Consider the following 16,831-nt stretch of genomic DNA (forward strand, 5'->3'; position numbering starts at 1 on the left):
ACCGCGTTCCTACCGTTTTGATACACGAGGCGTGCTTTTATTAAAGTCTCTTCACGAGGTGGTGCAAATCCAATGGCTGAAGACTGCTTTAGAAATTGAGCGAGATTTATCTCGCTTGTAATTCCTTCTTGGAGATTTGGGTGAATTGATTGCCACTAGGTTCGCCCCCCATATCAGACACATGGGGGGAGATCATTCTCCTTTATTCGTAGACCCTTGGGTTTTTCTGGCTTTTAACTCTCCAAATGTTCCTAAAGTCCCCACCAAGGTAGTGATTGAGGTTTAGGGAGTGAAATGGTCAAGGATAAGAGTGAGGGTGAAGGAACCAAACCCTTTTCAAAAGCCATGGGTGTCTCCGAAATTCAAAATGACACAGTTAGGTCAAGGGAGACTGAGGCCAAAGATATTTCTCCCCTTTGACTGGACAAGAAAGAAGTCTCCCTTCCTTCAGCCAAAATCCAAAGCAGGTATAGGTCGCATCAGATTTTTGGTGCGACAAAATTTGGACCTTCATCTGGCGCCATATGTCATGCGTGTGCGGGTTTGGGTTTCTCATCGACGGTACCATCCATACTTGCTCGATTGCTGCTAGAGCAAGTATGGGGATTTGGCATTCGTGCTTCTTCTTCTCTTCCACTGCCGGTGCCATCCATACTTGTTCAATTGCTGCTGGAGCAAGATCGAGGATAGGGCGCCTCTGCTTCTTCTTCTCTTCTACCACCGGTGCCATCCATACTTGCTCGATTGCTGCTGGAGCAAGATTGAGGATTTGCCATTCTCATGGATTGTTCTTTTTTTTTTTCATAGTTAGCTTCCGATATTGGCTTGTCTAAGCCCTTTCATGTACACTGTATTTCTTCTTTATCTAATAAAAAGACGACCTTATTTTATCTTGCGTACCCCCCTTTTTTTTTTGCAATAATTACTTTACGGATGGGTGTGCTGGTATCTTTTCTTTTGAATAGTACTTAGAACTGACGTCATTGGTGGTAAAGAGTTGTCATCCTGAACCTATCAAAACTGATGGGCACACCATTGCAAACTTTAAGTAAGTTAACTATATAAGATTAACCAGGGAAAAAACCACATGTTCTTCATTGCGAATAGTGTGACTGCTCGAGAATGTGTAACCTAAAGTGAACAATCCGAGGGGATCACTGGGTACTAAGGTTCCTTTCCATGTCTACGATGATTTTTATAGCTTCAACTTGCTTTAGGTGTCCGGTCCGAGGACCGAGGCATGATTGAATTTAGCTTAAACACTTAGAAAGGTGCCAACATGTGTTAGTTTCCGCAAAGCAAGAGGTTCGAGGACCATGTAAGACCTTTGATTCTGTTTGGTACTTGGGCCTTCTGGAAGTAACTAGTTTCCCCATAGGTTTGAGTCCGAGGACCATGCAAGACCTTAGTTTTGTCTAGTACTTGGATCTTCCTTGAAGTAGCTAGTTTCCCCATAGGTTTAAGTCCGAAGACCATACAAGACCTTGGTTCTGTCTAGTACTTAGATTTTCTTGAAGTAGGTAGTTTCCCCATAGGTTTGAGTCCGAGGACCATATAAGACCTTGGTTCTATCCAGTACTTAGATCTTTCTTGAAGTAGCTAGTTTTCCCATAGATTTGAGTCTGAGGACCATGCAAGACCTTGGTTCTGTCTAGTACTTAGATTTTCTTGAAGTAACTAATTTCCCCATAGGTTTGAGTCCAAGGACCATGCAAGACCTTGGTTCTGTCTAGTACTTAGATTTTCCTTGAAGTAGCTAGTTTTCTCATAGGTTTGATTCTGAGGACCATGCAAGACCTTGGTTCTGTCTAGTACTTAGATTTTTTTGAAGTAGCTAGTTTCCCCATAAGTTTGAGTCTGAGGATACTGCAAGACCTTGGTTCTGTCTAGTACTTAGATTTTCTTAAAATAGCTAGTTTCCCCATAGGTTTAAGTCTGAAGGCCATGCAAGACTTTGATTCTATCTAGTACTTAGATTTTCTTGAAGTAGTTAGTTTCCCCATAAGTTTAAGTCCGAGGACCATGCAAGACCTTGGTTCTGTCCAGTACTTAGATCTTCCTTGAAGTAGCTAGTTTTCCCATAGGTTTGAGTCCGAGGACCATGCAAGACCTTGGTTCTATCTAGTACTTGATCATTTAGAAAGTCTTCAGTACACGTCAATTTCCCTAAAGCCGGAGGTCCAAGGACTCGACATAGCTAAGGTATTGTTTAACTGCTTCAAAAGATTCTGGTTTGGCCCTCGGCTTCTTTCTCCGAAGGGAATTCAGTGAACCGGATTATTAGACCCGCAAGAATTAGCCCTTTGACAAATGCACAGGGCACACGCCTGACGTCAGAAGCCCCTAGAACCGCGCTCCGTTTAGTAATCCTTCCCGCGTAATCAACACTTCGAAGTGTAGATCTAAGCGGAAGCTGAGTTATGACAATGGGGGGGGGGGTTTCGCGTAGCTTGCACCACCACCAAAATGGTCCTCTCGAGGGACTCTTGCTGATAGGAGCTTGATCCCACCGTGATTAACTGTTGCATTCGTCAACACACAAGCTCTTCCCACAGACGGCGTCAATTGTAAGGTCGCGTTTTTCTGCCCAGGCCCAAGATGTATGGGACTGTAAACCAGTGAGCCCGGTACAATGAATTTGTAGAGAGTGGGCCAAAGAGCTAGGCTTTAGCATATGGACAACAGTTAACACGGTATTCTTCACGATCAAGCTGAGATGAGCTGAGTTTACCAAAGAAGATTGGTCATCGGCACGATCCCAGGAGCTTTTTTTGAAGCCTCTAGTATAAGAGGGGTTTTTCCTTTTTTTCTTTTTTCTTTTTTTCTTTTTTAGCCGCCCTTCCTGTCTCCCCCCACCCCCTTTTTATAACAGCCTCCTTCCCCCTGAATTGGGCTCCCAATGCAGGTACTTGTCCCATCAGCCATTCCCTCCAGTTATTAGGAGTGGTTGTAAAGACAGAAAAACATGGCTATGTCAGGCTCCAGGCACTGAATACAATATTTACAGCTTTTTTCTCAGACGTTTCCCTTTTCTTTATTGTCCTTTTCTGTTTTAGTACTTTTCCTGTTCTGTGAAATGATCTAGAGTGTCACTACCAGTAGCAGGTCGCTCCCTTTGTCCTCGGCTACATCCATGGCCGAGAAGGGTCCTTCCCACAGCCGATGAGGGGCTTTTCCTTAGACAAGGCCCTTGGCCCAATGTAGACATTTGACATGGGCTTCCCAGTCTTGTACCCCCCACACATAGCATTACTCATTTATTTATTTTTTTAATTTATCAGCTAATATTTAGGACATAATTAATACTAATATTATTATTAATACTCTTATTAGTATACTAATATTATTATTAATTAAAATTTGAAGGTTTTGTTCTACTTGGGGATAATTGGCCTAGTAGTAGAACTAATCCTGCAACTCAATTATCTAATTTATAGAAAAGTATTATAAAATAAAATTGAGTATAAGAAGGCTGATTCTTTCTCCATCAGTAGTTAGTTGAATTCCTCAATCAAATGAAGGATTATACATTGGAATTTTTGCCCACTTTTAGAAGATTCCAGTTTAGTTAACTAACCAAATAAAACGCCCTAAGATTAGGGACTTTATAAATTTTAGTATGCAAATTTCACAAGTTGATGCATCACCAATTAAGGAAGTATCATACATTTATTTATTATTTTATTGAATTATCACTAATATTACAACAATTTATGAATCTTATTAAATAAAATTAATAATAATTTTAGTAATTTCTAAAATAGGATATTTTTACACACTTTATCTTTCTCATTTTTCTATATAATAATAATAATAATAATAAATAAAAAAACTGTCATGTGTTACAATGGAAAGATTAAAACATGGTCAAAGTTTGTAGTTAGAACTTAGAACATACAATTTAAGTGAATTTGTTACATGGTTTGCCAAAATAAAGAAGTCCTTCTTAATTAGTTTTTTTTTTTTTTTTTTTTTTGGAGAAGATTCTTAATTGGTTTTTAACACTTAAATTAACCTCACGTCATCTTGACTGGTTGTCAGTGTTTATACCTTCTTAGTTCTTACCCCAAATAAATTGGATGGCTAATGGTAAAGCCATATTAGCCGGAGCTTCCAACTCAAATTCTAGCCATCAAAACATTCATCTTATCCTTTTCTCTCACACACAAAGACTTTCTCTATAAAAGCCCTAGAATACATTACATCTTCCTTCTCATACAGAAAGATTAAACTCTTTCGGTTCCTATACACATTATCTGCCATCCTTCGTTTCGTTCCCACCCATCTCTTCGTAACAGTCGTATTGGGTCCAATAAAAACTATTCATTTCATGTAAACAAAGTATATATATTGCCATAATATCATACACGTAGGTACATACGGTTGTTACAAAGAAGAAGTCATGAGTTTTCTTCACAAGCTTTGGGACGAAACGCTCGCCGGTCCACCACCAGAAACCGGCCTCGGAAAACTGCGCAAGCATGATTCATTTTCGGCCTCACGATCTCCTCCTACGGTGATACCTCATGATGATCATCAGGTGCCTGTAACTCGGAGCATTACCATTCTTAGGACTAGCTCCCATTTGAAGAACCTTTCAGCTGATTCAGGCTCCGCCCCAGGGTCTCCGTCCGGGTCTAGCACTCCGGGGACACCAAACTCACGTAAGTTTCATTAGCACTCTTAGTTTTGTTTGAATGAAAGATAGTAGAGTAATGGTATCAGGACACGATTTTATTAATTCAATGTTTTTATCAATACATTATTCATAATATATCAACAATTGTGAAAAATACTGTATCTAAAACTTAATTAGGATAATAAGGTTAGTTCAAAATCCATTTTGTGTGTATTGATTAAAAAATAAAAAAGATATCAAGTGTAAGTCTAAATTATTATTATTATTATTTTTTTTTTAATTTGGTTTTCTGAAAGATGGCCTGGTGAGGAAAAAACAGAAGAAGGAAAAGAGTAGGTTTAATACAAGCATTTTTTTTTTTTTTAAATGATATCTTGTGGTTTATCAGAAAAATTAATTTTGATTGGTTGGTAGTAAATAATAGGAAAAATAAATGAGAACTTATAGTAGGATTTTTGAGAATTTATCTCGGTACAAGTAGATCGTGTTTTTTGCTTTCTTTGACTCTCTGTTTGGTTTAGAAAATTTTAGTAGAAAAGACAGAAGAAAAGAATAGCTTTATATTGGAGTTAATTGGATTGGAATGTGTAACGTAAAAAAAAAAAAAATCTTCTTCTATATGATTTCTTTTGATTTTATCATTTTAAAAAAAGTTATTAGATTTAGTAGGGGAAAGGAAATAAGAACTTAATTTTTTTTTTTAATGAAAAAAATAAGAACTTAATTGATTAGCATCTTATGTATTTGTAGGGATTGAGATGGACGTTTTAGGATTATTCATAGCCTCTTATCTTTTCCTTGACCTTTTTTTTTTTTTTTTTTTGAGAAAGATCTTTCTCTTGACTTGATTAGTCAAGATAAGGTACATGGATGAATGATAATTGGGTGTATATCATGTTTGGGTTCACATGGCTATTGTGAAAATTTCAAATCTCATTTCCTTTTTTGTATATTTTCTCAGTAGCATAGCCAAACTAAGTTTTTTTTTTTTGTTTTTTTTTTTTTTTATAATTTGTCATTTATTTATTTTATTTCAAATCAAGGATGGCTTTGTTCATATGGGGTTTTGGCTTGTGTGCAGCGGGGACACTAGGCTTGGATTTCAAGAAAAATACAAAGAAAAAATCGTCAACTAAGAAATTACACCGAGCTGACTCAAGCCCGACCGCTTATGATTGGTTCTCTATTCCTCTCTCTCTTTTATATATATATGCACTTGACTCTCTAGCGTGGTTCCTACTGGACTAGAAATTGTTCAGATTTTCAATCCAAGATAGAGGTTCAGAGATCCAGTGAATTTGGAATCTTATCTTTATTTGTCCTTTTTAGGCAAACAATTCCTTCAAGTTGGGGAAGAGCCAATAATTAAAGATGTTTGTTGAATTTAGAGCAGACATTAGCTTTTCCTTTCATGTGGACCAAATAATGTTTGGGATTTAGGAATTAATTTTTTAAATGCATATTAGTAGTTCATTGTTGGTTTTTCAATCAAACCTAATTTATTGGTTTGGAATCATTAATTTCATGACAAGTCAATGCCTTATTTCCTAAAACAATGACCAAGTCAAAAAAGAAAAAGCTACATGCTATATTTTAAGATTTGTACATTGCAAACAGTCTTAGTTGGAGAAGCAAGTTGTGAAAATGTAAATGCTATAATATCTTAGCTTCTTAATCTTCCTAATGTTTTTCCTCCATGTGTTGCAGGATCGTGATTAGTGCTTTGGATCGTTGAGAGAGGAAGTGACAATTTTGCTTCAAGTATCAGCAGCAATGCACTTTGTACATAAAGCTTTAAAGAAAGTTTTGTTGTTATATATATATCTGAAGCATAATAAAAATAAAGTGGTTCACATAAAGAATGGTCTCACAAGGACCCAATTCTTTTTGGAGTTTCATAGGGAGGAAAAGTCTTATTTTTTTTCTGGTTACGTACCTTTAGGGAGATTGGAGTTTATTCTGTAATTATTTTCCTTGGCTTTTGTATATATAGTGTCTACCCTAGATTTTTGGGATTAAGTTGTGGTTGTTGTGATTGTTTTTGTACATATGGTCAATCCTGGAGTTGTATTTTGGTTGTCTTTGTAAATATGGATTATGTATTCTGAATCCTCTTTCAATGAAATTCAAATGGAACCTGAAAAGTATGTTATATATATGTAAGCAGTCTCTGATGTGTTCTATATATGTATGTTTGCATTTGCTTCCCAATTTTGTTTTGATATTGCCAAAATAGCCTCTAAAACTGATTTACACCGCAATTAGCTTGAAGGATGTATATGACATATTTGAGCCAATAATAAAAGTGTATGTGTTTATGCATGTGGCCCTCAATTATGTATGGGTTTAAATAAAAGTGTATTAATCACCATTCTTATAAATAAAAGAGTTTCTCACATTTTTAATATGAGGTTAAAATTTGATTACTCCTTATTTTCTATATTAAACCCTACATTTTTATATTTAAGTAACTAATTTTTTTCTTCTAAAAAAATCAATTTTATTGATTTTAATTATTTAATATTTTCTATCTTCACAGTAAAAAAAAAAAAAAAATTAATATTAAAATGCCACAATATGTATCGCCTATAATCCTTTGCCTAACTTCTTTGTCTAAACCAGAGTCATAATATTAGAGTGAGATAGTAAGAATTGTTGGAGAAATATATATATATATATATATATATATATATATATATATATTGTGTGTGTATATATATAAATTGTGTGTGTGTGTATATATATATATATATATATCTTAATTTTGTATTCCCCTGTTCATGTTTTAACCAAAGTTCATTTTCTAAAGCACTCTTAGAAATGTCACTTATATCATATCTGGTTCACCCTAATATTATGTTTGGAAGTTTGGAGGGAGAGAAGAGTAGAGGGGAGTAGGGGGGAGGAGAGTAGAGAGGAATTATTATCTTCCACTTCATTTGGATGTTTTTAAAATTAAGTAAGGGGAAGGGGAATAATTAGTTTTTTTATAGTTTGTAATTTTGTTAATATGGTAAGAGTAAATTTGGTAATTCATTCAGTCAAACATTTATAGGCTTTACTCTCCCTCCAAATATCTCCAATTTGAGGGAATTAAAAATGAGGGGTTAGAAGTAGTTAGAATCCCTCCAAATCTCTCCTCCTCCTCACTTAAAAAACATCTAAATAAGGTAATTTAATTTACTCTCCCTCCTTCTACTCTACTCTCATCTACTCCCATCCATCCAAACAAGCTATAGGAGAAAACAAAAGAAGGGAACTTTGTTAAAATTCCCTTCTTTTTACTTTTCAGGTGCTTGGTTTGTCAAGGACGTCGAGAGAGAGAGAGAGAGAGAGAGAGAGAGAGAGAGAGAGAGAGAGAGAGAGAGAGAGAGAGAGAGAGAGAGAGAGAGAGAGAGAGAGAGAGAGAGAGAGATAAAAAGTTTAAGGAAAATACTAAAATATATTTTACTCTTTTTTTAATAGGTAAATAATGGAGATGAGGAGTATGTAAGGTTCAAACTACAAATATGAGACACTATAAAGAATGCGTCATTACTATAAGCCCTCATTTTTTTTCTTTTTTTTAGAAAGAAGCTGACTTATTTTATTAACTTGAAACAATTACATCAAAATCCAAAATCGAAACAATATGCGATGAGACATCTTCCATCTATACTTGAAAATCTGGCATGCGTAATGCATTTTTCGTCAGATTATAAGCAACCCTATTGCCGTTTCTCTTAACATGAGAATACAACAATTGTTCAAAACTATTAGCAACCCTTTTCATATCGTCTACCAGCAGACCTGTTGGAGATAGGCTACACTCTGTTGACTTCAAAGCTTTAATCTGATCGAGAGAATCTCCTTCAAGAGTAGCTCTTCGAAAACCCAATTCACGCGCAAATACCACTGCCTTCAGAGCAACCAGCGCCTCAACCTCGTCAGACTTGTCAGCTTGATGAATTTTTCCTGAACAAGAAGCCAGCACAGTCCCATTATTATCCCGAATTACCACTAATTCCGCCACTTGAAATTGATTTCCCTTGTAATATTTTTTCAAGGCATTAATTGGATTAACTCCAATTGTACGTGATAGCTGGCTGGTAGACTCCAAATCGGGTGTAACAATCCTTGCCAATAATAACTCTTCATTATTATTTACATTTGCCAAAAACGCATCCTCCTTTAATACCTCTACCGAAATAAAAGGTGTATTAATTGAGTTGGACTTATTGCTAATTGGCGTGGACTTTGGCAGCACTAGATCCTTAATAATTGCAGGCATTGAAGCCCAATCTAGCTGCGTGGCTGAGGGCAGCATTAATGAGGGCGTTACTTCAGGAGTTGTAACTGAAGTAACATTCATGTGCACTACGTCAACACGGCCTTCCTCCATTGCTCTTACTGTACTCCTCCCTACGTTCTCAGTCTCCGCCGTCTTCCTCCCTGTTGGGCAATACTGATTTCGCTCACAATACCCAGGTATCAGTGATTTCTTCCATATTAGTCGACGTCGAATGAGTAGTAGGCTCCTCACAAAAAGAAAAGTGTTTCCCCAACCCCACAACAAAAACACCCCACTAGCTCCATGGATACTGTTGATATCCCTTGAGATTTTACTCTATCATTTTCTTGGTAAATAAAGATAATTTTATTGGGGCAAAATAGAAGAGGGACCGAGAGGAATCTGCTCATAAGCATCATTAGGGGCCCAAAGAGGGATAGAGTTTATGGGATTGGGTTGCCAAGCCATACAAAGTGAGGCTCAGAGGCCAAGTTGTGAACCAGTTTATTTAGGGATCGATTTGGGACAAAAAGAAAATAAAACTACAATGAAATTAAAAAGTCGGCGTGAATGTCGTGGATTGAAAGTCCCATCCGCTAACTTTCTATTTATAACTAAGCAATGAAAAATACTATAATCTTCTTTTCTTTTCTTTTCTAAAATGGGTATTAGTGGCATTGTCTAATCACCACATATGCTATACCAAGGAATTTCCTTGAAAATATTGATTGTAACTTCACATAGGCAGAACCAAATTTAGTACTCATCTCTTGCTTCGGTATAGCTTGTTTAAATATAGTTTTCTAGGGGATATTGGGCTTTTGCCTTTATTTTGCCAAAAAAAAAAAAAAAAGCAATATATCCCTGTTTTCAAACTATTTAGGTTCATGTCCCTGTTTTAGTACTCAATTATCTAATAGTCAGTTTCTATATGAAACTCGACTATACTAACATTGGGTCATATGGAACTCGATTTTTATATGGTCGAGTCTCTATCACGTTTTTTTCCATGCTGGATTGCACTGTGGCTATTCCGCTAAATTTTTAATTAAGCCAGAAACTCAATCCAAATAAAATTGAGTTATTTAGGGAAATTTACAACACCAAGTTGCACGTGGATATTTTTTGTCGTGTATGTAACCTGATTAAAGTAATATCAAGTATAGTAAAGCTTACTCGACATCAAAATAATCGAGTAATGCTGCTATACACAACTCCATTCACAGATTCAAATATTTTCCTCATTTTCCTCACAACTTCTCCTCACAGATCCACAGCTATACATCCCTGGACTCGGTGTTATCTCTCTATCATCTCAGGTAAGATATTAGAATTTGAAGCACATAGAGAATTTTATGGTGTAGGTGAGGAGTAGTTTTAGATATTGCAAAAGTTTATCATCCATAATGTATTTTTTATGTTAGAGAAGAATTATCATTTAATAGGTTGTGTAAGGGCAGGTTTTGGTTCTTGAGCTAAAAGGTAGAAGACTTAAGGCCCAAAAAGCTCAAAACAATGAATTTTTAGAGAGTGGGCTGAAAACTAGGTCTCAGTGAGTTAGACAACGCCCATCATGAATTTAAGATTGAAATAAAGCAAAGGAAAATAGGTTTTATGCGAAAAAATCCATTCTCGGTAAAGTCAGAGGAGAGTAGTCTAGAGTATATTCTTCTTAAACTTTATTACAATTTCAGTTCTTTGTATTACAATGTTTTTCATATTTTTCAAATGAACCCCACACATCCCTGGAGGATTTCTCACATTATATAGCCTCCTTTGGCTGATCTTGGCCCTCCATTTGTTGATTATGCAGGCCACTACTCGAATGCTTGTCTCATCAGACGCCTTTCCAAGTCTTCTGTGAGTTGTGGCAACCAAAACAACACTGTTCAGGAGTCTTCTCCACATAAATGCGTCCAGGGTGTTAGTGAGGTGCATTAAATATGGTGGCAGTTATCATCCCTCCAATCACGTCAAGGCTAACCCCCTCTTTAAAACTCTTCCTCTATAGTGTGGCCCCTTCCTATAATGTGCCATTGATGTGGTCATGGCCCGCCTCTCCAGGCTTATCATCTGAGTGTATGGACTCCTCGGAACTGTATTGGCCTTCTCGGCCTTAGGTATGACACGTGTTATGATTACCTTATTAATTTTATGTACTCCATAGGTTGTATTACTTGTGCTTTGGTATTTTCTTGAATGAGTGTTATGTGAGTACATTGGGGTTATATTGGTTCTTTGGTGTTGTAAATTTTAATTACAAAAAATGAAAATCTTTAAATTTACTAGGAGTATTGTACAATAAATTTTATTTGGGTGATGAGTGTTATGTGAGTACATTGGGGTTATATTGCTTCTTTGGTGATGTAAATTTTAATTACAAAAAATGAAAATCTTTAGATTTGCTAGAAGTAATGAACAATAAATCTTAATGCATTATGCATTATGCATTATACAACCAAAGGTGCATGTAGGTAGTAAGCAAAAGTTCTTATTTTGCAAAAGTTGAATGTACATAATCATCATTGGCAAACATTAACAACATTCTGTATTACACACGTGTAGACATTAACAACAATGTCTAATCTTTGTGGGTAGAAATTTTTGAAAATCGTCATTACTTGAATCTGAGAAGCCTGAAATATCTCTTTCATCATCTAACAAAGTAATTTCATTAATAAGCTTGATGGCTTGCTCTTGCACCTTCTTCTATAGACGTTTCCTAGCTTTTTAGATTTCATAAAAATGGTCTAGTCGTCTTTGTATTTGATTGTTCTCCTGTTCAAGAAGAGCAAGTATGTTGGCAAGTTCGTCTTTAGGTAACTTGGTTGAACGTGCCTTAGGAACTTGTAACCCGTGTCATCGACAATACACCTCCAACTCACACCTCTTCTCGTATAGGATTGACCATGGTGGTTCTGCTGTGGTAAAGTCTATTGTGGTGGTATCTGTACTTAGTTTTGTAGGTTTGTCAACCATGATATGTCTAATGCTTCCAAGACTCTCGTACGTGTATTTTAGAACATTAACAAAATCTCTTTTCTTTCCAACTCATTTCCCTCCATAGTGGTCTGTGTATGTCTGTAGTTGTTGCTCTGTTGGAATTTGTGATGATGCATTTGTTGAAGTAGATCCAAGCTTGTTTCACATTGTACAATTTGATGTTAAGGTGTTGCGACTTATAGCTTAGTCAATCTAAGAAGTTAGTGGGGTAGAAATAAATCATTATTGTGGTATATAACCTCATTTCATTGTCCAAGCATTATAATATATATGAGTTATCAAGGCTTGTCATGTCAATACAGACTGAAAAAACAATATATGAACAAGATTATCGATGTTCCTAATGTTATAGTGATATTTTAACATTCACACTTATCTTGAATTAGACATCCTAAAGATTGTCTATGCCTATCACCCCAGAAGAAATTTTTATTTATTTATCACCCCATAAGAACTTTGACCACATTTTAGTAAACTCTTGACAGCAACTAGAACAATTAGAGCCAATGGGTATAGACATCTATCAGAGTGTAGAAAGTGTTGATCACAAGGAAGTGGCAAGAGCAGAGGATGTAAGAGTAGTAGAGCTTAATTAGAACAACAAGCACTGCATAAACGACATTAGATAACCTTTGCACTGTATACACAACTTGTAGTTTAGTAGTTGACTTATTTCTGTAAGTGATTGCACGTGGGAGTGTTAGATATTACTGTGTACTCATGTGTAAGAGTTAGTTTCAGGTCTGTTAGTAGCAGTTAGTTAGTTAGGCTTGTTTCTCTTTGATATATATAAGTCTTTGTACTCTAGCTTTGTTAATCAATGAAATACAGAATTTCTTTATTCATTTCTTGATATGGTATTAGAGCAAATTCCCAAATCTTTCTAGGGTTTTGCATTTTCTTCAATTTTCTCGAGAAAACACTGTTTTGAGAAACAATTTCTTCTTTTTGTCAAAATGGCTTCCGCTACGACTATAACTAGTTTTGCTAATGGTTCTGCACCTGAAAATCCATCTTCTTCTTCGCAAGATTCACCAATGGATGATCCCATGTTCTTGCATCATGCTGAGAGTCCAAGTCTAGTGCTCGTTATACAACCTTTAATTGGTGGAGAAAACTACTCAGTTTGGGCTCAAGCTGTGAGGAAGGCTTTGCTCACCAAGAACAAATTAGGATTCATTGATGGGACTTTGACTCTCTCATCACCATTGATTTCTACTCCCTCATCTGTGCAAGCGTGGATTAGGTGTGACAACATGGTTGGAACCTGGTTGACCAATTCAGTTTCTCCAAAGCTTCAAGCAAGCATCATTTATAAAGACACTGCCTTAGAGATCTGGAATGACTAGAATAATCGTTTTGCCCAAACCAATGGACCAAGGGTATTTAATCTTCAAAAGGAAATTATAGAATTACATTAAGATGAGATGAACATCACTGATTTCTTTACTCAATTGAAAGTCTTTTAGGATCAATTGCAAAACCTTAGTCCATTTCCTTCTTGCACTTGTGGAAAGTGTGTATGTAATATCAACAAAAGGCTTAATGATCTGCAAGTTAAAGAATCTGTGATGAAGTTCCTAATGGAAGTGAATGATTCTTTTACTCAAGTTAGGACTCAAGTGTTGCTTATGGATTCTATTCCATCCCTTAGTAAGGTTTATTCTTTGCTGATCCAAGAAGAAACACAAAGATCAATCCCAAATGCTTATGTTGTTAAGGTTGATTCTACTGTTTTAGATGCTAAAGTGTCCAATGATCATGTCACTCATGGTTCCAATTTTGTTAATTCTGGTGGGAAGGGTAAGGATAGACTCGTTTGTACTCATTGTGGTAAGACTTGTCATATTGTGGACAAGTGCTACAAATTACATGGTTTTCCACTAGGGTTTAAGTTCAAGAATAAACCTTCTATGGCACACCAAGTCTCCTCAAGTTTAGCTTTAGAATTTGCCTCTCTAATGCGTCAACCTTCTGCCTTTACACCTGAGCAGTGTCAGTAGCTTTTTGCTTTGTTTGGTGCATCCAATTCTTCTCTTGCAGCAACAACTCATGCATCAGAGAGCCCAATGGCCAATGTAGCATCTTCTTCCAACTCTACCAATGTGGCAATGGCAGGTATGGATTTTTCTCATAGTGTTTTTGCTGCACAAGTGATTAATAGGAGGGCTTATGGTAGTAATACTTGGGTGTTAGATATTGGTGCCATAGATCATTTTGTATGTTCAGTTAATTTGTTAACCTCAATCACTGCTACTAGGAAGTCCTTGGTTCAATTGGCTAATGAGGAATCAGCTTAAGTAACTCATATTGGGACTGTTGTTCTTTCTTCTTCTCTTATTCTCAATAATGTTCTTTGTGTCCCATCTTTTACCTTTAATATTGTTAGGGTTTATGCCCTAAAATCCAATTTATTGACATGTAATAAATAATTAAAATTTTTAATTATATGAGACTATTTATAAATGAACTAATGGGACATTATCTTAGTTTATAAGATGCATAGTATGTGATTTATGTGAAAAGTCACAGAAAAATATAAATCACAAGTTCTTTGTAAACTTAGAATTTTAGTTCGTAATCGGTGATGAAATTGGGCATTTCATCTGCGAAAACTATAACATATCAACTAAGATGATTTGTCTTGATCATGAAAGTGGAGACTTCTAGTAGATATGTTGATATGTTTTAAGAGTTAAGACATATTGAACTAGACCACTGTGAGATTTATTATTCTCCTAACGGCTGTTAAATGAATAATAAATCTCACGACTTTTATTTACATCAACTCTAAATCCTGAGAGAATAATGGACTTGATCATGAGATGTAGGTTGCTTTGATATATCAGGAGTGAGATCTATTAGTTACGGTCAAAACCTCAGTATGTTGGGCAGCCGCATTTATTGTTGATGGAACATATATTCTCAAGATGGAATTCATAATCTCTTAACAGAGATATAAAATATTTCCTTGAGATAAGTTTAATGGGTTTGGTTATTCAGAGTGTTAGACCCAACCACTTTAGTAGGGAGTTACTAAAGTATATATTTATGAAATTGGATTTCATAAATATATGATGAATAACATAAAGGATTAAACCAGATACTCAAGAATTAAGATGTAGTAATCTTCAAAGTGGCAGTCAAAATTTATGACTTTGTACTACTACGAATATTTTAATGAAGGGGTTGTATGTATAATAAAGTCTTGGGATATAATTTATTAATAAGGTCTAGAGTGCAATTATATTCATATAGTGGTATTGAATATAATTAATGGTAACTTTGGACTTGTCAAGAGTTAACAAAAAAGCCCAAGACCCATTGGAGCTAGAGTCTTATTTGTTCCCTTTTAGTCCCACTCCAAGCCACATACTAGAGCCTAATTGGAATGGCCCAAAAGGCTTGCCCCATTAGATAATCAGTTATATGTAAAAAGAAAAACATACAGAATTATATAAGTGGTTTTTATTAAGATCATATGAGGAATAAAATGGTGTATGTGAGTGTTGGACACTCTTTTATTCTCTCCTTGGAAATTGATTGAGGGACCACACTTCTTGGGCATTAAGTGGAATTGGAGTGAAGATTAAAAGTTTTCCCAAGTACTTCTAATTTTGGTTATGAATTTCACCGCATCAAGGTACGCTTTCTATTCTTTGTTCTATAATTCAAGGCTATATGTTATCTTTCATAAATGAAGTAGATTCGTGTTTGTTGCTTCCGCTGTGTATTTTGTATGAGATACAAAACCAGTTTTTCCAACAAATCCTTTGTCTGTTAGCACTTTGACTTAATCTCAGCCATATTGTCTTGTTTTTCTATCTACTTATTGTTTTGTTCAGGACCTACTTCCTAGAAAACGATTGGGGTAGGCAAGGCACTTGATGGAATGTACCTGTTGCAGTCAGACAACCTTCAACAATTCTCTAGTTCTTCACTTGCTGCATTCTTAGTTGCTTACAGCATCAATGATATTTTTAGTCATTTCACTGCAGCAACTTCCACACATGTACCTTCTCAATCTTCTTCCATTTGGCATGCAAGATTAGGTCACCCATTTGATGTCAAACTCAATACTTTGTGTCATGTTATTCCTTCATTACAACCTTCATGTAAAAAAGATTGTCAAATCTGTCCTATGGCAAAACTTAAGAGATTGCCTTTTCCTTTTCATAATAAAATCAGTAATTGTGCTTTTGATTTGGTTCATATGGATGTATGAGGACCATGTTCAACTCCTACTTTGGATGGCTTCAAGTATTTTTTAACTGTTGTGGATGATGCTACAAGAGCAACATGGTTATTTTTTATGAAGTCTAAGTCTGAAGTTTGGCAGTTCTTTTTCTCTTTCTATACTATGGTTCATACACAATTTGGTCTTAAAATCAAAGCTATTAGAACTGATAATGCTAGAGAGTTTAATATGTTTGATTTTCTCAATTCTCATGGAATTATCTATCAACATAGTTGTGTTTACACTCCATAACAAAATTCTGTTGTGGAGAGGAAACATCGGCATCTTCTTTGCATAGCTAGAGCTTTGCAAATTCAATCACAGCTTCCTATTAAGTTTTGGGGTGACTGTGTTTTACATGTTGCCTATCTCATTAACAGACTTCCTTCACCTTTATTGCATGATAAAACCCCTTCTGAACTTCTTTTTCATAAGCTTCCAGATTATTCTCATGTCAAAGTCTTTGATTGCTTGTGTTTTGCCTCAACCATTCCTTATAATAGATCCAAATTCTCTCCAAGGGCAAGGAAACGTGTTTTTCTTGGTTATCCCTTCAATGTTAAAGGGTATAAGGTTTTTGACATTGAATCTTATACTATCTTTGTCTCTAGGGATGTCATCTTTCATGAAAGTGTTTTTCCTTTTGTTTCAAATTCTTGTGGTTCTGTTCAGCAACCTCCAT

At 35.7% G+C, this 16,831-nt stretch overlaps 1 protein-coding gene across 1 annotated transcript; it reads left to right on the forward strand.

The window, feature by feature from the left end:
- Positions 1-4,214: 4,214 nt before the first annotated feature.
- Positions 4,215-6,797, forward strand: LOC115989300 (dormancy-associated protein homolog 4). Its single transcript, XM_031112972.1, has 3 exons — positions 4,215-4,664; positions 5,721-5,817; positions 6,347-6,797. Exons 1-3 carry the CDS (start codon positions 4,403-4,405, stop codon positions 6,372-6,374), a joined length of 387 nt encoding a protein of 128 aa, XP_030968832.1. The 5' UTR covers positions 4,215-4,402; the 3' UTR covers positions 6,375-6,797.
- The last annotated feature ends 10,034 nt before the right edge of the window (positions 6,798-16,831 follow it).

The sequence above is a fragment of the Quercus lobata genome, chromosome 5, assembly GCF_001633185.2.
Source record: "Quercus lobata isolate SW786 chromosome 5, ValleyOak3.0 Primary Assembly, whole genome shotgun sequence".
NCBI classification, from domain to species: Eukaryota; Viridiplantae; Streptophyta; class Magnoliopsida; order Fagales; family Fagaceae; genus Quercus; species Quercus lobata.